This window comes from Gambusia affinis, linkage group LG08 (assembly GCF_019740435.1).
Source record: "Gambusia affinis linkage group LG08, SWU_Gaff_1.0, whole genome shotgun sequence".
Taxonomy (NCBI): Eukaryota; Metazoa; Chordata; class Actinopteri; order Cyprinodontiformes; family Poeciliidae; genus Gambusia; species Gambusia affinis.
Genome location: NC_057875.1, coordinates 19,281,405 through 19,303,438, shown reverse-complemented (window position 1 = coordinate 19,303,438; position 22,034 = coordinate 19,281,405). Strand labels below are relative to the sequence as shown.

General features: G+C 39.5%; 1 protein-coding gene across 2 annotated transcripts; it reads right to left on the bottom strand.

Annotated features, from left to right (window-relative positions):
• Positions 1 to 302: 302 nt before the first annotated feature.
• On the bottom strand, positions 303 to 19,279 carry LOC122836241 (zinc finger protein aebp2-like). 2 transcript variants are annotated; one of them, XM_044126046.1, is made up of 9 exons: positions 18,620 to 19,279; positions 17,074 to 17,284; positions 15,300 to 15,407; positions 14,720 to 14,906; positions 13,101 to 13,225; positions 8,886 to 8,953; positions 3,226 to 3,339; positions 2,101 to 2,130; positions 303 to 847 (listed from the first exon to the last, which is right to left on the bottom strand). In XM_044126046.1, exons 1-9 carry the CDS (start codon positions 19,108 to 19,110, stop codon positions 766 to 768), a joined length of 1,416 nt encoding a protein of 471 aa, XP_043981981.1. In that variant the 5' UTR covers positions 19,111 to 19,279; the 3' UTR covers positions 303 to 765. The 2 variants fall into 2 exon arrangements, with proteins under 2 accessions (XP_043981981.1, XP_043981982.1); XM_044126047.1 differs by having other exon boundaries at positions 303 to 827.
• Between the last annotated feature and the right edge of the window lie 2,755 nt (positions 19,280 to 22,034).

Here is a 22,034-nt window from a genome sequence, read left to right as displayed (position 1 = left end):
GCACGGCGGCGAACGCCACGCTCCTCTGCAACATCTCGCATCTACGTGTACAACATCTGTCAGATTATAAACACATACAGTCCAAAAAGGGACGACGACAAATAATAACCAGCTGCTGAAGGCTGACACAGTGGTATTTAAAACTCTACAATATGCATGTGGAAGTACGGGGTGAGTTCAGCGTTTCCGTCATGTTTATGGTTCCCAGTCAACAGACTGGAGATAAAAAAATACAAGGAATTGTCCCGATAAATTATTGCTCAGGTGTTGGTTTGTGTTTAAGGAAGAGGCGTACACACAGGTAAAGGTGCTGACTTCAGGAAGTATAAATAAGACCACTGGTTACGATTCAATGCCACATGCACAGCACAGTTACACTTAGCAATGTTCAAATACGCCTTGGATCCCCATGTCGAAAAGCACAGCGAATACAGTTTTTACTCGAAACCTTCACAGAAATCCACACCACGTCAGTGTTTTCATTGTATAAAAATAAGTTAGAAATCTGGATAAATATTCAACACAAAACTGTAATAAAATATGTTGAGGCTACACGCCAGACTTAAACAAAAAGAGGATCTTTTTTTTTTTTTTTTCTCTCCACATTATTGGGGTTGTAGGCTTGCTTAAAAAGAAGAAGAAACAAGTGAAGTTTGTGATAATTAAAGTCATTTCAGGTACACAAAACTAAGTAGCCAGCCTCCATTTGTTGTCAAAGCCAAGCCTCAGCAGAGACTGAAGAAGAGCGCCTCCATCCCGTATGGATCAACGTCTAGCCGGTGACGATTTGCCCTCCAGTCTGGACTCTGCAGAGGAGGTCTTACAGGCTGAGGACGAAAGCACAACGCTGTGGGATTAGCTGCTCTCTGCTCTTTGTCACAAGAAAAAAATAACACTCACTTTATTTATTTAAAAAAAAACAAAAACAAAAAAAAACCAAAAAAAAAAACCGGCTCACTGCTGGAGCCAATGCTGCACCAACTTTATGGGTTTATCATTAGGTAATAATAAATAACATGATCTGATGTCAGAAAGCCACAGACTTTATAAAGACGGGCCAGTACTGTAGATAAAAATGATGGATTTTTAATCCAACAAAAAGGGGAATCAGAACGTAAAATAAATATTAATCCAAGTTATGAATTAAATGAGGGAAGGTCGAATGTGTTGGACACCGGATTACATTCACGCTACTTTTACACCATTACCGTTTCACACATCTCTTTGATTGGCTTCTGTATAACATTGTCATCAGACCATTTCTGCAATAAACTTAGCAAACATTTTTTTAATACGGTTACAGTAGTAGAAGTTGAACATGGACAGGATAAAATTGCTGTTTCTTCCTGTCCAAGAGTGAAATTCATGTGTCCAATCATGTTGCGTTTGCAAACGTTCACCACATTTTAAAGATCTCAGTGTTAAGGTAACGGAATAAACACGATGAAGGGAATCAGTGACGCAAACTCCATGTAAAGATGCTTAAAGATGTGAGATTGTGGTGTAGTAACAGTAAATAAATAAATGATTTAAGAGTTTAACACAAAAGCAAGTCACAGCTTTTTCTTTCCCCTCACAAAGTTTCAGATTATTGTGGTTTATTTTTAAAATATTCAAATAAATAACTTACTTTGAAATAAGTAAAATATCTTATAACATGGTGCTAAATATATTTCCAGGTGTGGAAAAATAAATAAACTCTAAGTGCGTTTTAATCTGACCTGGAAATAAATAAAAATAAAAAAAAGAAGAGAGAAAGGCTGTTTTGTTTCTAGATTTCTTTTCCAGGAGGAATTTATTGTACTAGATTTTCAGTCTCACTTTAGGCTTTTTCAAAGAAATTCTTCTTTTTCTTATTGAGAATTACATTTTAAATGCCTCTCGAAAAGATTTTCACTAGTCATTTATAGTTCTTAAATGTCAAACCTTAAATTTTTTAATCTTTGATCCACGCATTTGTAATTACATTCATCTTTATTGCTGTATATGTGCAGAGAATGCATGTAATAGCACGACTTACACCTTCTCTATGATATCATCCAAGTCCTGAAAACTGAAAGCAGAAAAGCGCCGCCTGTTTGCAGAAGCAGCTGGACTCACCTGCGCTTCAGCCGCTTTTGAGGAAGAGCTCTGAAAACAGAAAGAAGAAGACAACTGCTTAAAAACCATCTGTACTCCAGTTGATTTCACTCTAACACAACTTCTCCAACCAAACAGTTAATAGTCTCACAAACTGCATCTGGCAGCTGATCTCTTTCCATCCCCATCTGCATGTCCAGGGCTGCGCTTACAGCCGCAAGTATGGACCGAACACATTTGTTTTGAAATTGTACGCACTGGTACAACCTTGACATAAATTGTCTGGTTGCTGACGGTTATATTCAGCTATGAAACCAGAGTCCGGCAGCAGCCCCTGCAGTTACTGAGCCTTCAAGTCCAATTAGAATCAGTCGGCCCGCGTGCGGATTAGCGGGCTACCGAGCCGTATATCTCTGGTAAGATGACCAGTCTGTTATTCTACGCATGCTGTTCCTCTTTTAGGGTTCGATTTTAACCTTTTATGGCTTTCGGTGCCATGAAGCAAAACTTGTTTTATCATCTCGGTAAAGAAGTCTGTAGGGCTTACGTAACCGCTCCAAACTCAACATCTGGCCTGATGTGCAGTGGGAGATCTTAAAGAACGATAAATGGAGGCTGGCGAAGAAATACTACTACTGCACTCTTGCTATTTTATTTCATTTTTTCACGACACAAAACTGATTAAAACTGCTAATCGTCTCCCTGCCGGGTGACTGAGTGGAGTCATCTAACACTCAGTTTATAATGTTCTTTTTCAAGGCTTCAGATATAAATTAATAAAACGAAAAGCAGCACTTGGATGTGAACACGGCCTGCTCCTGAACTCGAGGGCCAGCCTTCACCACAGGAAAAAAGCTGTTAAGTAGAGAAAATATGATATTCCTGCACGCTGCTCTCTGAAGGCAAGCGTTTAAAATCAAGACTTGGCGCCACCTGCTGGTGGAGTGCGAGTGTGCTCTCAGAAATCCCGCATCTGACAGTAATTCTCACAGATTAGCTCGCAAAACAAAGTTGAGAGCTGATTCAGCAATTTAAACGCTCCGCTAAAAGAAAATGAAACGTCTTGATAATTATGTTTAAACAAACAAAAAAACTAAAAAAAAACAAGTGCATAACAGTGATGCTGGAGACGACGCGCATACTCACCGGTAGATGTTGGGATCCAACAACATGGCCGTGTCCTGCGGTAACTGGGATAAGTGCACTACTTTAGTCTTCAGCTGAGATCGCTCCGTTTCATTCACCCACACGTCAGGCAAACTGCTCACACAGAGAGAGAAAAGATGACACGATTTATTAAGAAGAAAAGAAAGACAGTGTAGACACAAGGAGCAGTATGACTGTGATGAGAAGAAATGATGACAGCTAATTTTCTGGAGACAGTCTTGAAGTAACATGTTTACTATCTCTGCCGTATGTATACCGCGGCAAGCTACAATTTTTAAACCAATTAAGCCAAATTTGGATTTTTCGCACTTCCTAAATCCGAATAGAATAGAATAGAATAGATTCATTCATGCACACTTTAGCGCGTTCCTCCTCTGCAGAGGACTCTACCCACAACATTCATGACCTCCTTGGTGAAAACTGTAAGTGTGCGGTGCACTGCCTCGGCGAACCGAGGTGCAGCAAAAAAAAAAAAGAAAGAAAGAAAGAAACAAAGAGCTTAGCAAGTCCACTGCACTCCTCGCTTTTCCCCCTCCAGCCTCCACACTCCCCGTCTCCACCTCCAGCGTTCCCCCGTCACGATGTGCGTCATCGCAGGAGCCCCCAGAGACGCACACACACTCACACACACACACACACTGCAGTGAGTTAAGCAGGCAGTCGCCCAGCCAGAATCAATCACATAGCCAGTCAGCCCTTTCAGTAGGACGGTTTGCAGACAGAGCTTCCCATTCAACACAGGTAGAGGTGAGAGCAAAACTGAGACATGAAGGGAAAAAGACTGGAGGGGCTGCAGAGAAGAAAACTGAAGTGTGGGGAGGGGGGGAAAAAATCTAAATTGGTAAAATGAAATTTGCAAATCATGAGGTTTTTTGGTTTCGTTTTGTTTTTTTAAATACGGGCAAAATGTATGGAATCATTTCAGGTCCTGATGATTTCACCGCGTCGCCTTTCCATTTCCTGCTCGAGGTCTTTGGGTATAAAATGGAGCCAATCGTTTCAAAGCAGCCATACATCAATTCACGCTTTATTTTGAATGTAATAACATCTGCCTGCAGGAGGTTTGATAACCTTGACATATCTCATAGGAGTCGGCCAGCAAAAAGATAATCAGAACCACAAAATGAATATAATACTACAGCTTTTCAGATAAGGTGCAATTATATGTGAGATTAATCATAGGATTTCTGGTTTTTATTTTACAGTTTAATCGCCATAATTCTTAAAAATACCTAATGATAACCAACATAAATAAGTAAGTGAAGCACATGGTCTAAAATGGTTTGTTTTCCATTACAAAACAGAAGTAGGGAAGGGAGAAAACAGTATTATTAAAAGGATGAAATGGGAATATGAAAAACAAACTGCTCAGTGTCAACATGAAGTTTGTCTGACCAAGAAAAAATATTTCATTAATGTGAAACTGATGCAATCTTTTTTCCTCCTTCAACAAATAAAATAATTAGAAAAAGGAAAGACACTTGGGCTTTCGTCGTAACTTGGCCGATAATTATTTGACATTAGCACTGAGTACTAAACTTCAACACTGTGAGAACCGTGTTAAGACAAAACGAAGATAAAAACATTAATCGTCTAAACCTCAAAAGTCGCGAAACAGCAAGCCGTTCAAAATGTACGAGCAGACCTTGAAACTAGAAAGAGATTCCACACAAAGTGAGGCAGATGCTGGTTAAAAAAGAAAAGCACAAACTGCATCCAGCTTATAAATCATAAGGGAGACACGGCGTTTACATCCTAGAGGGATTAAGGAATATTCTGAAATAAATAGCTCTGTTAAAAACTTACATCTTCCCTTTAATGGGGGGAAGAAAGGAGGAAGTTTTTTTTTTCACTCCATCCTCTGTTGTCTATACTTCCTTTCAAGTAGAAGTTGAGACGAGAGAAGAAACAGTCGCTTTCAAAGTAGTTACAAAGTTTACGTTAGCTTTGAATTAGCCGTGTTGCCCAGAGCAGAACTCTGTATGACAGAGGAGGATCTGAGGAGCAGCAGCAGCAGCGACCCAGTAAACATCTTTGTGTTTCTGCGACTCAACTCTCACATGCGCTGCAGTTCCTCTGCGGTGCTGATGAGTTATTTTATTGTGATGAGCGAGTCACACAGAGGAGCTGGACTGGAGGGTTGTTTTGGTGTCTGTGGTCACTGTGCAAAACGGGTCACACTTCTGCACGCTAATGTACACAACCATATTTACAGAGGCTTGAAAGTGACGAATAATCCACACAACCACAACGAGAACTGGTGAATTTGTGTCGCTCCTTACAGAAGGTGCCATTTGGCTCCCTTCTTTGTAAACAAAAACAAAAAAAAAACACAAAAAACTCCAGACCATGAGGCTGTGTATTCATACTTAAATTGCATCCGAAATTACTAAAATCTTAAATTTCTTTGTATAAGAATTGGCAGGAATGACTGAAGATCTGAAGTGAGCTGCAATAAATGTAAACATTTAGCTGAATAACAATCTGAGAAACAAATGTGTTTAGGTTGAAAAAATGCAACAGCAACAAAAAATGAATAAAAAAAAGGTGAATTATCAAACATTCTTGTGCAAAGAAGTGATGTCCAACTTCAATGAGTAACACATTAGAGAGCTGAAACTCATCCCCATAAGATCTAGAAAGCAGCTCAGAGTGTGACCAACGTCAGGGGCTGCATCCTTCGACGCTCGAAGTGATGCAACAAAGGCTGTTCAAATTCAACGGCTCCTCCAAAAATGCTTCTTTCTTTCCCTCAGATTTGAAGAAAGGATGGATCCAGCGAATCACTGCAGGCTGAATGGGAGATTTTTATTCTTGTAAACATGGAGGACAAAGTAGGAGGTGGAGCAGGAGAGGGCCCCAATTTTAAATAAAAGTATATCAGAATCTTGTAGTAAAAAAAAGTTAAAATCTTAAAGCAGTTGTGTTGTTCGGCTTTTGCATAAAGACGTATTTTAGCATAATGTAAGAAGAAAAATTACATAAGTAATTGTGACACACAACGATGTAAAAGATGGAACTGTTCTTTCTCCAAGAATGGCTCTAATTGAGGTTTGAGGCATTCATAGCCAGTGACCGTGTATTTCTGTTTGCTATCCAGCAGCAATCAACACCATGCAGGGGAATCCGTTCACTCATCCATCACAGATTAGACAGCAATTACAGCTCCCAGTCTCTTCCAGCCTTCCCACTCTTCTTCCTCAATGAACCGCGGGTGAATCGGGTTCAGGCTGGCTCATGTTAATCAGTAACTCATTTATCTAAACTGAGTTAATGAGTGTCAGTCAGAATGTGAATGGTTCGCTCCAGCTTTAATAGACGTGACTTGGCACATTCATGCAGTTAATGGTTGACTCGATGACTGAGAAGCACACACTCGCACACCAATTCACCCAAATGAAGTGCAGGCATTAATACGGAGTTCAGCGCAACGGGAGGACTAAACAAGACGCACGTTTCTTATCAGGTGGAGTCTTGCGTAAATCCGTCAACACAAACTCCTGGAGATACTGTAATGACCGTACTGTATTACTTTACTTTTGGGGTTCTAGCTAACTCAAAGTAATTATTAGCTAACTATTACTTAGGAGGACTAAAAGAAGAGCCCTGCAGTAATCGACAAAATGCTGGTTGGTGGAAGTGTCGAAACCAGTTTCAGAATCAACTAATTTTAGCAACACAAACGCAGCAGCTGCTTTAAAAAGAAATCTTGATATGTTAACAGAGAAAGCCTACAACAACAACAACAACAACAACACAGCAAAGACGAGACGCCAGACGGTCCCACGTAATCCTGATGAAGAATATAATCGGCTGCTGTTTGGTGAATTTATGAAAAACTGCAGAGCAGATGCAGGAGAAAGTTCTAGAATAGCAAAAAGAATAACAACAAAACAGGATTTTACTTTCTAATTCATCCACTTTACGTCAACATGTTTGCCACAGACAATGATACATGAATTTGGTAAATAAACGGCAGTGCTTTATGGCTTGTACACAATAAATAAATTATTTTTACGGGAAATATTGGAAGTTCAGTTTGACGGACAATTGTCATATTTTCCAAAGAACTGGCAAACAACTTGGAAACATCAGTGTGTGTGTAATCTATATAATGTGTTTAATAAACTGAGATACAGAAATAAATGAACTTTGAAGTAATATTCTCATTTAATGAATATGTCAGTATATTACTCATTTCATTCGGCCAAACCTTATTATAGCTCTGCCTCAATTTCGTTTTCCCTCCCGTTTCCTTCGCCACTAAATGTTTCACCAACAGTCAACATCTTTACTGTTATTATGATTATTATCTTCCTTTGTTTCTCCAGAAGAATAAACTTTCCATAGTTACCTAAATGCCCACAAAATATCATAAAAATGATTGTTTTCTTTGCCCTTGGTCATCATTGTTGCTTTTGCTTTCATTTGTACCGTGCCTCCTTCACATTGTTGTCTTTCCATCTTCCCCTAATATCACCCTTTCTCCTTCTTGTCCTTTCATTTCAACAATGCCATCCTTCTTCTTCTGCCTCTGCTCCTCTCTCTCTGATCTCCTTCAGAGGCTTTGCTGTCAAACCCTTTAATGGAAATGTAAGAGGGCTGCGCATATGCAGGCATCTTCCCTTGGGCAAAACCTCTGCAGAGAATCATTGTTATGTCAAGCTCCTTCTTCACGAGAGCATGGTGCCAAAACTGCCTGTTCTTTTGCCCGACTGATTTACTGATCTCGGCTTTTGTTCTCTCAATGCTCACCTCCGGGGAAGTGGCGCTAAAATGGGAATAAGAAGTGGGATTCGGATGATAACCGGGTGGTCCCAGTAGGCTGAGCAAAACACGGCCTGATGGATGAACTTCATCTTGAACTAGAAACTTATCCAAAACTTGTGTTGATGTTTGTGCATATGGGTGCTAACTGACTCTTCAAAAGATTTTAGTTTTAATCATATGAAGCCAATTCTTCTCTTTAGCTGAAGTTGTACTATGGGAGTGGTTGTAATTTTATCATGAACATTCACACTGTGATTCAGAGCGTGTCAATCAGCCGGTGAGACAAAGCTGTATGATCTCAGACTCTTGTTGCCGGTTGATTCTCTGAAATCAAATCCTAAATTGATCGATGGAGATATTATTCAACAACAGATACAACTTAATGGATATTTAAAGACATCAAAATGACGTCTTTCTTCCTGGGCATTTTCAAACTGTTCTTTATACAAATAGACTGTATATTATTTATAATAAAAAGCCCAAAGCTGTTGCAACAAAGTTGTGGAGCAGACATCTGCTCTCCGTCACAGGATCGGCTTAATTTGAACATTTTTAGAGCCATTTTAAAACATCAGATTCAGGGCTACGACCTCTAGAATAAATCATCACTACTTCAGTGATTTTATCTGCACTAACTACCCTAATCACCAACATAAAACATTAAAGATTGTTTAAAATACAAGCAATGCAACAAGGCTCCAAAATAATAGAAACTGGGACTCCGAACGCATGAAGTTTGAGGCATGAAATTTACATCAAAACAACCATCGCTGTCTCTTTAATTTATTTACCCGTTTTCAATCTGCACTAAGTCAGCAAAAGATTTATTTATTTTGACAACAGAGTTAAAGAAGAAACGCCTTGCTCACATGTCTTCAGGTGTCCAGTGTAAAAGTACTTTCACCTTGCCAGTCCCCTCTTTCCTTTTGGCTAGCACCTGCATAGAAACAGTAAAAAAAAAAAAAAAAAAAGAAAATATGAACAAGGACAACACATTAACCTAAATGCAACAAAATCACATTTCATTTTAACATTCAGCATATATGGAGCTAGAGCCACGTGAGACAGAGAAATGTTGCAGTTTTTGCTTCCTGTTTGGTCTTTGGGGAGCGAGTTTCAAAGATGCATCCCTGTCCTGACCCCGTCTGTGCAATGAAAAATAAGAATAAACGCACCAAATGTTTCAAGGCCATTCCTCATTACGCAGTGGGGTGTTGCAATAATGACACAAATTTCTATCAGGCTTTTACAGAATATCAATACTACTATTGTTCTTGTATAATGTTTTTAACATTTCGAGAACTTTTTTGTTTGAATCTTCATACCTGATGCCGCTGTTGCACCTGAATTTCCACTTTGCAGGACGATAAAGGCTGCTTCTATGTTCAATCTAGTAGTTAAGTATTTAATATCATTAACACACTAAATTACTAGACTCTACTTCACTAGAGTCAAGTAACATCTTCATCATTGAAGTCAAAACAGAAATGCATATTTTAAATTTTGAGGGATTTTTTTAAGACCATTTTTTCAGAATCGTTTACCCCTTTAATGCATAACATTTCGTCCATCATGCTGTGCCGTTTCGAATACTAGTGGTTGGGAATTTACAAATATTTTACAGGGTGGAAGAAAGGCTGGAAAAACAATCAGGAGAGTCAAAAATAGCCACAGATACAATCTTTTGCGTCATTTGGATTTTTGTCCTCTTTCAGGGTGTCTGTTTTTAGGATGGTGAATGAGCTCACGTGTGAAGAACTCGTCTTACGCACATGCAAATCTTAAAATATGTTTTACTCCTGGGAGTTGGCTGATGGAAATGAGGCTTGATTTGAAGCGAGACACAAAGACTCAGACTGGTCCACTTATGAAGCTTTACTCTTTGTATTTTTCTTTTTTGACAAAACAGAACAAAAAGTCCCTTTAAAGTATCCTTTGTCGGTTTAAGGAGTCCCAAACACTTAACTGTTAAAACAGATGGATAATGTGCAAAGTAAAGCTGGTCAGTAAAGCTTTACATCTCGACCTACATTCAAAACATAAGTCCTTAAAATAAATTAAACAAACTACAACAACTAACTGAAGAATGCAGACTGAAAGCAAAGCAGCAGAAGCTAAATGAAACAACAACAAACAAAAATAAGCAACAATCAGAGAATCCCGCACAGAGAAAGGACAGTCCCACATATTTTCAGTCGTGACTCGGGTTCTACAGAAGACTTTGATCTGAAGACCACAGAGGTGCAGGGAGGGCATGGACTTCATGGGTCACTGGTGTCAGAAGGAGGCGTGTTATTTACTTCTTTATAGGACTAGAAGAACAATTTCGAACTAAATCCTGAGTGGCAACAAGCAAAGGTACACAAGAAGTATGGCAGTGTGAGCAAGATTAGTGTCTGTAAACATTCTGGCAGCCGTAGTTGAGGTTTGTCCATCGTGATGGACAAATTTTTGTCTGTTTTCAACGGGACTGAACAATATTAATAGGAACATGAGCAAATCTGTTTTAATACAATCTGTTAGGACAAAGTAGAGATGCTCGGCATTAGAGTAGTGAGTTTTGAAAAGTTAGCAGGCTTTCAGGATATGTAGGTCTGTGTTTCATCAGCATAGTTTAATGAGACAAACCTCTACAGGTGGCCTAAAGGAAGGATATATCCTTGAAATACATAATTACTGGTCTCTATGTTTAGTCTCCATTGTCTTCAGACAACTTTTTATTCTTGATGACAGATTTAAGAATGCTTTGGGAAGATTCATTGTAGCTTTTAATCCAGCTTGTTTTAATTCAGTGATTTATTAATATAATTTTTTTTTTAAAGTACTGGCTCCACTGGCAGATTATGTCTCTTATAACAAGACAATTTTTTTCCATATTATAAGTGAAATAATCCATCAATGGTACTAGACTAAGACTTAAAACAAGCTCTTATATCTTGCTGAAAAGTTACTTGCATATTAGTTTTGACTTATTTCATGTATGGTAAGACATTTTCACTGGAAACTAGACCAAAAATATTTGGTAAGATTTAGTGTTTTTGCAGCGTAGACTAATCTATGCTGCCGTCTTCTCAGAAGTGTCTCAAGTACTGTAGACATTACTAAGGAAACCAGCTGTTTTATTGCACATTTGAGTAAAACACAAAAGCTGGAATTATATAGTTCTCTGAAATGAAGTTAATAATTACAAACAAAGGCTGCATTAAAAAGGTCCCATGCCTGTGTTTGTTTAAGCCGGAGAAAAAGAAGTGAACTTGTGTTCTGGCAGAAAGACGTGATCTGTGAGCAGAGTGGTCTGATGATTCCGGTTGGCGCTTTAAGGGGCAGATTTTAATCCTCTAAAATCTCACGAACGAGTAGTAAAAGGAAAAAAAAAGATAGGGGTAGAGGCAGTAGGAGTACACAGGGAGTGAAGAGTAGATATTACCGTTTCCAAAACAGGCAGTAAAAAAATAAAAAAAACGAAAAGTGCAGAGCAAAAGAGAAGGGAGGGCTGACTTTCTAGAACTGGGTGCCTGTCTAAAGTCAGGGGGTCAAGATGTGGATGACGCAAATCAGAAAAATAACAAAAATATCCCATCATAAACATGACTGAGTTAGTGTGCCAGGTCAACAGGTCCACTCGCCAAGCTCCACAGAACCCCCACGGCTTTGCTCCGTCTCCCCAGGCCTGGGAAGGCCCAGTGGGGCCCGGGGTCTGGAGGAGCACTGCTGCTTCTCACCACAATCCTCCAGAGGTTAAAGAGAAACGGTGCGTATGCCCAACGCGTCAGATCTCCTTCCGACTTCCATGACCCTCACTTAACCTCTGTTTTTGTCTCCTCTGCATCCTTGTTCGTTACTTTCAGTTTTTCCTCCTTCACTCATTTAAATTATGAAATTGATTTAAATTTAATGAAATTATGAAAAACATTTTCAGAAATATAATTACGATTTTAACATGAGCTGTGGTGGGTTTTGATATGCGTCATATGAGCCGTTGCCCAGAGTGTCAATATAACAAGACAGACTTAAAAAATATATATATTCATTTCTTTTTTGTGACCTAACTAAACAGGTTTTTTATTGCTTTTGTGCATAAAGAACCAACAGATGAGCTGTCAGTCAATGAGCTCATATGGAATTAGCCTTTGTCGCTAAAAGTAGTATTTTTAACTGCGCCCAAACAGGAAATTCAAAGAAATTATGTTTTCATAGCATAATTTTGACAAAAACCCCAACTATTGCCACTTGGAAACAATCATTTTAAGTTTGTCCTCTCAAAGAAAAAGCTCAACTTCCACTACAACTGAACATGATGTACAATGACAGATTTAACGTCAGCAACCTTACAGCCAAACGCTTATTCTGTGTTGATTCACAGATATGTTTAGATTATGACAGCAGATTAATGACTGGGGTCGCTTATGTGCAACTGAACAAAAGCAGTTTGTCAATAATACATTTTTCTAATTTTACCATACTTCCCACCAAAAAAGAAAACCCTTATTTAAAGCAAAAAGTGTAAACAAAAATAGACACCTCTTTAACAGAGCTAAAGTAGTAAGTAAAAATAAAAATAATGTATTCGTCACACCTTTCCAATCCAATGTCTCTATAAATCCAACAATCAAATTAAACACAGATTTTAAAATCTCAGTCAAAGAGATTTTTTTCTCCTGCAGAAGTGCTTATATTCACCAGGGCCAAAAACATTCACAGTCCATGAATGACGCAAGGATAAGAAACGCATAAAGAAATACGCACAAACAAAAAAAAAAAACAACAACAACAAAAAAACCAACAATCCCAACTGTCCCTGCTGTGATACAGAGAAAAATCACATCCAGCCAAAGGAGCCTTTTACAGGTTCAGTTCAAGTTCACAAAGAAGAACCGTGAATGGAGGGAAACTTTCACAAAGGGATTCCTGTCGCCCTCTGCTGGACAACATAAATAGCGTCTTTTGGAAAAACTGAACGTAATGTGGAGTAGCAATAATAGTTTATGATGAGTCAAACATTGCAAATATGGAAAAATTAAAGCAATGTCACTTTACAGAAGAAAAACAAAATACACATCTACATAGCAAAATATAACGCGTACCGTGCTGTGAAAGACAACGCTGTGACCATTTCCCCCACTTTCGATGTGAGTGGTGAGGTTGAGACAGATGGCCCTGTGACGCAGCGCATCCATAGTTTGGACATCAAAGAAATCCTGGGGCCTCGCTGAGAAGTTGGAAAGATAAATTCAAGGAGAGGCAAGTTAAGCAAAAATTACAAATGACACTTTAAAAAAATAGACAAAGACACTTAAATAAAAATCAGCACAGGTCAAAAAATGTTGGTAGTAAAATGTAAAATCAGCATAAGTGTGTACATAAAGACTTGCATTAGAATCATCTTCTGATCTACCTCTAACTTAAAGGGAGCTGTGGATGTGATACAATACATTTAATGGTTGTAAAACTTTGTTTTGTTTATTCATCTCAGCATCCACCTAAACATACCAGGTGGAAAGAAACTACACCTGAAGTAAAAACACAAACAAATCATGTGCAAGTAAAACGATGCCCTTTAACCCTTTGTGTCCTAAATTACAAATGGATATCATGAATATTTTTTGCTTTTTAATTGCACACAGTTCTTTAAATGTCCTGTGAGTAAATATATTTGCCCATTTATCCACAACAACTAGAACTTCCAATGGCTAACAAGTTATTTTCACAATTATTACAGTAATTTCACCCCCGCCATACAGGGAGTGGCGCTCTTTTAATAGATTACCATCTTATATTTCAGAAACGGTTGAAGCTTTTCAGATAGCGCAAAGTGTGGCGGTATTATGGTACTGCAAATTTGGCTGGATCGCAGGCACTCCGCTTAGGAGTCAAAGGTTTAAAACCCTTAAATTGCTCAAAAAACAGACAGAGTACAACAATGTTTGCTTTTTAACATTACTCAAAAATTAACCAATCTTTAATTCTCATTTCAATTACAAACATCTGAAAGGAAAGTATGTCATAACACGAATTACGAATGTATTTGTGAGTAGGTGCAGCTCCAAAAACCAATAATGGAGAATGTGAAGTCAGCGGTCCAATCAAATGTTAAAATGTCTCGCCAAAGACAGAGAAGGAGACATCAGTTTGTGACCCTGCACATGGGAGACGACTGCAGCAGTTCAGAGAAAAAAGACGGAATGAATATGAAGAACTGCTGGGGTTACACTGATGCTGAACTGTTTAAAACACACGTGTCAAAATCGAGTTCCAGCATCCTGCAACTTTTAGATGCGTCTTTGCTTCAACACACCTGAGCCATAGATTGAGGTCATCAGCAGGACTCTAAAGATCTTGACTACATACCATGGAGACAAGTCAGCCATTTGGGGTGCTGGACCGGGGTCATATCTAAAATTGGACTGATTTAAAAGTTTTTCAGACGGACCAGAGGTCACTTGTTTGGCCCAAACCAGAGCTTATATGATCTTTCCACACCTGTCCTAACGAAAGCCTACGAGTTACTTAGCTTGTGCACTCACTCAATCATTTGGTGTGAACTATTCACCCAAAGTGAACAGAATAAAACACTTTTTCCCCGAAAGCAAACCGTTGATGAGTGGAACACTTTGCATACATGAATCTATACTCCAAGACATAACTGAGGGAAAAAGAAAACATTTCAAAACAAGTTTCATTTGTGTGCTTGTTGGATACGTACGTAGAGACCACCTGCGTTTGTTCTTGAGTTTCTTCCTTTTGTTGATTCCCGCCTTGGACGGTGAATCCTCCTTTAGTTTGGCCTGGCTGGACATTTTGGAAGAGCTCTGCTGGCTGAAATGACTGGGGACGTGACGAGCCAACCCTCCTTGAGAAGCAAAGCTGGCATTGCAGCCGCCAACTACACACTGCAACAGAAAAGTAACAGCAGGACAAAATTAGACAAGTACGTATGTATTTGTATACAATTATAACTTTAGACGGCTGGCCAGCGGCTAAGGGCCAAAAGTTGTGGTTTTATCAAAAGTTGTCTATTATCTTTAATGCCAATAAGTGATTAAATAGCCAAAGAGAATTCACATCCTCATAAAGAAGGACAAACTATTGCTGAAGATCACATTAAATTATCTTAAAAGATCACTAAAACAATATAAATATGTTTTAGCTCCGGTTTTTCCATTTCTTGTGACCTAAATGTGGGAGGTGAGGCGATTTCCACATCATAAATAAAAGAGAAATTTCCCGAACAGGAGGAAATTCTCCAACACACACCGTCACAAGTGCATTGGTTTCCTTCCTACCTTGAAGGGTTTATCTCCACTGTGGGTCAGCATGTGTCTCTGCAGCCAACTCTGGCTGGTGGACGGTGTGTTATACACCTTGCAACCCTTCCAGAGACAGACGAATACCTGCGAAACGGACACAGAGACAGAGGACGAATTAGACCAGTAGTCGTGATATTCATGCGAGAACTAACCTTCATTCATTGTAGTCTGTTAATTTCTCCTGAAAACAGCAGCAGGTAGAGGATGTCCGGGAAGTTTTTGGATACTCCTAATATTGTTTGAGACAAAGACAATCACAACATTTAGCCACTGCAACCGTCGCCTTTAGAAACGCGGTGTCTTAATATTTTTCCATTAAGAAGACACTGAATGCACTTGCGTCGACAACTAATCTGAGAAACAACAACGTACTTTAAACGTAAGGATAATTTTGACTCGCATAAAAACGGTTAAAAACAACAAGAAATGAATCTGATACCAGATGTTTTGTACACAAATTACAGACTGAGCGACAATTATCAAAAATCGGTGTGGCTCCGAGTTCAAAAATCATCTTTGAACAAGTTAATTGTATATACACCGGCATAAAAAAAAAAAACGCCCATGGCAGGAAGCAATGACCTGTTATTTACTACACACCATCCATCCCTTCATTCCCAGCCTTCCCCGCACAGTCAGTTTTTGATATTAAGATGATTATTAAGAAGAAAAAAAAAAACTTGCTTCAGGTTTTAGAGCGACAGCAATCACCCTGTTCTTGTCTCCTCCTGACAAGGTTTCGGATCCGTGTTAACACATCGCATCAAACCAGTACAACATTACACAGAGTAGTAGGGAACCCTGTTGCTGATCCAGAGGAGAACCATCTCCCTTTCACTACTTCCAGAGCAAAGCTCCAGCATGTTTGAGTGGAGGTATCCCAGTCTGCCACTGAAAGATCTTGTTGTCCATAAAGCCAGTATGAAGAGCGCCTCGTGTTTTTCAGGCGGTCAAGTAAATACGCAAGAGTAGAATTTTACTGTTTTCTCTGGAGGTCTTCAACAATATTTTGGTGAGAATAATAAGTTTAGACATCCTTTGGCACCTCAATACAACCAGCCTCTTTAATCCTAATCAATACATTTATTTGACAATTCAACTTGCACTAAAAAGATCACCCTAAAATCCTGCACAGATTGTACTAGTTTTATTTGTCCTGCTACGCAGGTTGACGTCAACATAAACCAGTGGCACACTGTTGCTGGATGTGAGCATATTTGATGCATTCCTGTTTGATAATGAATCCCAACATGTTCACAAAAGAGGATCAAGAGGATGCAAACTGCATTTTTAAAACAGGAAAAAACAAAATTTAATTAAAAAAACATGCCTTATTAGTATTCCAACATATTTCCTAGTTAGGTGATGGCTTACAATGGCGACAGACTCTCCCAGCTCTTACCTAAGAGACTGTAAAGCTAGCTAGCGAGCTCTATCTCATACGCCATTTAACACCGCGTCTCTAGCAGTGAACAATGTTATATAAATTGCTGCCTATTGAAGCTCTACAGCTGTTTTCTCAACTGTGCACATGACAAATTCTTATCGGTGGGAGAATTACAACCGGTATATGGCCCAACACTGACATGCAGCAAATGTTTGGCTCTGTGCTAGGTCTGTGCACCGTCAGAGTCAAGCTACAAAAACCAAAAAAAATAATAACAATAAAATAAGTACACCAGTTTGGAAGGGCGTCAAACTGAATCAAGATTTGAGACTAAGCTCCTTCAAAACTTTATAGTCTACGAACCCCTCCTCTCTGGCCGTCCACATGAATTCCCCGGATGTGCTCTGCCAGGTCCGGGCTGGAGTTGAAGCACTGTGGACAGAGGTCCCAGCAGCAGTTGTAAGCCATCGTCTTGGTCGCAGAAGATCTGGTGCTGCTCTGGCCGTTCAACAGCGCAGGAGTGGAGCGCCCGCTGGATCCTATGCTCTCCATTTCTATGGTGGTGCTGCAGACACTGGATAAGAGGAGAGAGCAGGCTGGTTGGAAAGAAATGCTTAAGGAGTGTAGTCTGATAGTCATAAAACGCATATGGGTCAGGTTTAGCAGACATGAAGAACAGGTGCAGATGCTGCTTGCCGAGTTACGTAATCAGCATGAGGAAAAACCACTGGAGGCTGGGAGAGATTTTCAATGCATGCCACATCAATTACATGCTACACTTCTGCAAATCTTCACAGAAATCAGAAGCATGCAGGTTCTCCAAGGTTGTCATAGAATAATTTAATAACACGGTTTTCTGTTAAAAGTTTGTTCTCCCTGGACAAATGCCAAAGCATATACAACAACTAAAGCAAATGGATCTTTCACCATGGTTGCATGATCTTTTACAATGACGGAAAAACATCCCATGTTTGAAACTAATTGTTTTTGGAAAAAAAATTTAAAATTAAAAATCACAGATGATACAAATATTGAATTAGTGGTGTTTGAGCATTTCTCTCTGGGTAATCCAAAGGCAGTCCTGGGTCCTGTCTGATGCACTCCCCTGGTGGGCTCACCTCACATGTTTTCTGCAGAACCTAAGATTTAAGTTTGGTCCCACTCAAAGGTTGGCTTCATGTCTGGCAAACTGTTCCTGTAATGATTTGGGAGTGTGACTTGGAACATTGCCCTGCAGAACGAAATTATGGCCATTTACTGCGAGGGCCAAGGCCTTTGGCAGAAAAATAGGCCCCAAGCATCACAGATCCTCCCCTGTACTTCACAAGCATGAGGTACTCATTATGACCCACCTGGAATGTGTCTGTGTGTTCCCAAAAGTATTAAAAAAATTAAGATTACACAGCGCCAAATTAAATCATTTTAGTACACTTCACGTATTTTTATTTGTATTTAATATTTTCCCCCTTTGAATAAATATACTGTACTCAAATTACAGTTAATGATTTTTCTACATCTTTCAGTGTGATATTAGTATACAACAATATAAAATTGATTAATTTATTGATAAAAGTTAATGCTATATTATTATTGAGAACAATAATAATAATAATAATAATAATAATAATAATAATAATAATAATAATAATACAGACCTTTGGGCACTTAAATAACTTAAAAACAACATAATATATAGGAGAAAACATAAGATACAGAAATCCTTCAGCTGTGAGTTTGACAATGAGGAACAGCAAAACAAAAACAACAACAAAAAAACCCAACAAGTCTGATTTTAACTAAAATGTGCAGATTCGTCATACTATAGTTTTTCTTCTGATTAGAAGAAAAACTATTCAGCTGACGGGGAAGGAAGAGTAATACCGCCTTCCAACCTGTCCATCAAACCCACCTGTCCTCGGAGTCTATACGGCTCAGTGGCTCCCCGTCAGAGGATGATACCTCCAGACTGGAGCGCCTCTTGTCCCCCAGGTCCCCGCCGCTGCCCTTCTCGCCATCTTCACTAGCAGATGTGCTCTTTCCACAGTCTATTCCCGAAGACCGGCTATCGTCGTCTGGCTCCTCCTTGAGGGCCTTCATGGTGATTTCGCCGTTCTGTTCGCTGCTATTGTCCCCCAGACTTGGTTGTGACTGCGGTCTTTGCTCCGGCTCTTCGTGAGCAGCTGTTGCTTCCTGGGTGACCGTCGGAGCAGCGTCCTCCTTGCTCACCTCTCTCGCGTCCACATCTTCCATTTTCGGCTCCGCGGCGCTGACTTCTTTTTCTGTTTCCGGTTCGGTAGAGCCATTTTCTTTTTTCTCGCTGTCAGCTTCGTTTGTCTCGCTGGGTGGAACGTCGCTCCCACCACTCAGGGCGGTCGTTTCCTCGGGATCCTCAGCGGCCATTAGTACCGTGAGCGAGAAAAGAAACACTTTCGGTATTAAAATTTCCTGGCACGGTCAAACGCAACGACAGTGGGGAGGAAGGCGGGGCCTGATCACAATGTCTGCTCTGTGATTGGCTAAGAGCGGCACAAGGAGGAGACACGTTGTCATCCTTTAAACTACCCATGTGTTTTCGGGTATTTATGGCAAATTGAGACAAAGTATTGGTCAGTTTTTAACTGTTTAACTCATACATCAGGTATAAACCACCTTTGTAGCGTATCATGGTTGGCGCACTTAATTCACGTCGAATAACTGAGCTTTTTTTTCGTAATTTCGTCTGCCATTTTGTAGTTCTGCAGTTTTTCAGAACTGTATACAAGGCTGTTATGCATATATTAGTATTATATATATATATGTTATTTTTGTTCTCTTTTTTCAGAAACCCTCTTAACCTGTTTTGGTTTGTTTGTGTTAATAGCCATGCACAAGATTTCACGTGTCATTGTTGTTATTCCAGGAAAACATCTGGCTAGAGTCTCTAAATGTAGACCACACCTTTTGCCTTTACAATTAACAATTAAAATTAACTTTTCAGTTTCCCTTTGGGATTAATAATGTGTCTTTGAATGGAATTGAAACATGAATGAATTAAAGAATACATTTTTAGTAGACTACCTCCTAACATTCAGGATAAGAACAGAATGTTATGGACACAAAGCTGGTTACCCAGTGATCAATCACAAAATCTCATCCTGCAGTGGTCATGTCTGTCCTGGTAACCATAACCCATCAAACCAAACCCATACAACATCTCTATAACCATCAAAAACATGTTAGTTCATTTGTTTTTCTCACCATTCACTCCCATTGTCTTGATTAAAAAAATTTATTCAAAACTCTTCCTGTTAATACAGAATTTGAATGGGTTTTCACTTGACACCTGATAGAATAGCTGAGGTAGCTCTGGTAAGTGACCGGCAGAGGGCAGCACAGGATATTAGCGCCATGCATGTTTTACTGCCGGAGCGCTGACGTGCTGCTCTGGTTACAGCTGTTGATAGGTTTAGGCCTCAGCTGGGTGGAGTTTCCTCACTGAGCATGTGAGGTTTGTGCATAAAATCTGGATCATGAGGATGCGTCATGATTTATCATGACCATAAAGACCACAGGGACAGTCATGATTCCTGATTCAGGAACAACCAGAACCATCAGGACCATAAAATTCACAAGGACATAAAAGGAGCCACCAGGACAGTCAATATAGTCAAGACTTATCAGAAGTCATCTAATCTGGGCCAGAACCCATCAGTATATAGAAACGCATCTGAGAGAACTGAGACAACTGTAAGATCATCTTTCACTTTCATCTTTTGCTGCAGCTCTAAGGCAGCAAAGCATCGGTAACAACAAAAAAAAATCTATTGAATCTGAGTCAGAACCACCTCATGGTGAACTCAGACAGCTGTGATGTAACAGCAAACCGGTGCTGATAGTTTCAGCCTCTTCATCTTTCAGGGCAGCTCCAATTTCAGGAAACCCATCTTTCCTCTCCAATCAGAGAAAAGTCCTTGGATGGATGCCCAGACCCTGACCTCTGACCCCTTTGGGGACAGATGGATGTCTGAACTGTCTGGATGGGCGGAGACAGAACTGTCACGCTACCTGTATAACAGCAGACTGCAAAAGCATGAAAAACCAGACATTTACCTCCGACACAGATACAGTGACACAGGAAGCACCTCACTGCCTCAGACACAAGTTCTCTGGTTCAGCTCTGATTGGGTGGAACCAGTCACCTTCAGCAGAAACACACACATATATATTCGGGACAAAACTGGCTCATGGAGAGAGTGACCTTCAGAGGACAGATCCAGTTCAGAGTTTCAGAGATTTGAGGAAGCTTCAGATCGTAGCATGCCTCTCATTTGGAACAGCTCTAATTATTCAGGGGAAATAGTTTGTTGCTGAATAAGAAAATATATGCATCAGCATAAAAAAGCAGCTCAACCTTAGCCAGTGCACAGTGGTATCAGTAATTGCAACATTTTGTCAAGAACAGTAGAAAAACTCAAAATTATTGCAAATGCTACACATAAAGTTTACATGTATTGTGCTTTGGTCCACAAGACTGAATCCCTAGAGCACCAAGGAGGGAGAGTTTCACATCTTTGCTGAAGCAAAAGATGTTTTTTAGCCAATAAAACACAATGAAATTTAGAAAAATTTAAGCCCATACTGTCAGTTATCATTGACAATATGGGCTTTCCAATGAGTGTCTCCGGGTAGCCCATATCCATAAAAGACATCAAGTGGTAAAAAATTGTAGAGTTTTAGCCAAAATCTTCCATATGTTGTTGTATTGAGGCGCTAATTGTCTGACACATTAAGAAAAATTGGGGACTGTTGTCAAAACTTTCCCTAAGCAGTTAAAAAAAATATAAAGAAAACTGAACTTTTATTTCAAACAATTAACAATGCATGGGAAACCAAACACAAACAGTGAAGGAAACTATGCATCTGATATTTATTAAGCTTATGTTTTACCTGAGAAAATCTTTTATTTCCATCAGGAAATCAGACCTTTAAACAGGAAGGAGGTTTTACGTGATGCTGATTAATGCATCCACTCACTTTGACTCATGAACATTTTTATAACTCTGGAGGCACTGCTATGAATCAATTTGATAAATGATAAAGGATTTATTTTTTTATGTTTTACACTATTTGTAAAACATAAATAGAAAACCCAATCAGAACAACAGGGAGAAAAAAAAAAACATTGTCAAGTTCCGATGCCAGAAAGTTGTGGAAGAGATCCTCTTTTAGGCAGGTTTCAGTCAAAGAACCTGATGTTTTAATTCCTGCTTCCATGGTCCTAACCAGACCAAGCAGTCCTCCCATTACAACCCTAAGCTGCTACACAGCTTCCAGATCCTGAAAGC

Coding starts and splice junctions, on each gene's coding strand:
- LOC122836241 (XM_044126046.1), bottom strand. CDS start 19,110: ATGGCCGCTGAGGATCCCGAGGAAACGACCGCCCTGAGTGGTGGGAGC. Junction 17,285..18,619: donor CGTATAGACTCCGAGGACAG/GTGGGTTTGATG, acceptor CCTCTTATCCAG/TGTCTGCAGCACCACCATAG. Junction 13,226..14,719: donor CAAACGCAGGTGGTCTCTAC/GTACGTATCCAA, acceptor CCAACTTCTCAG/CGAGGCCCCAGGATTTCTTT.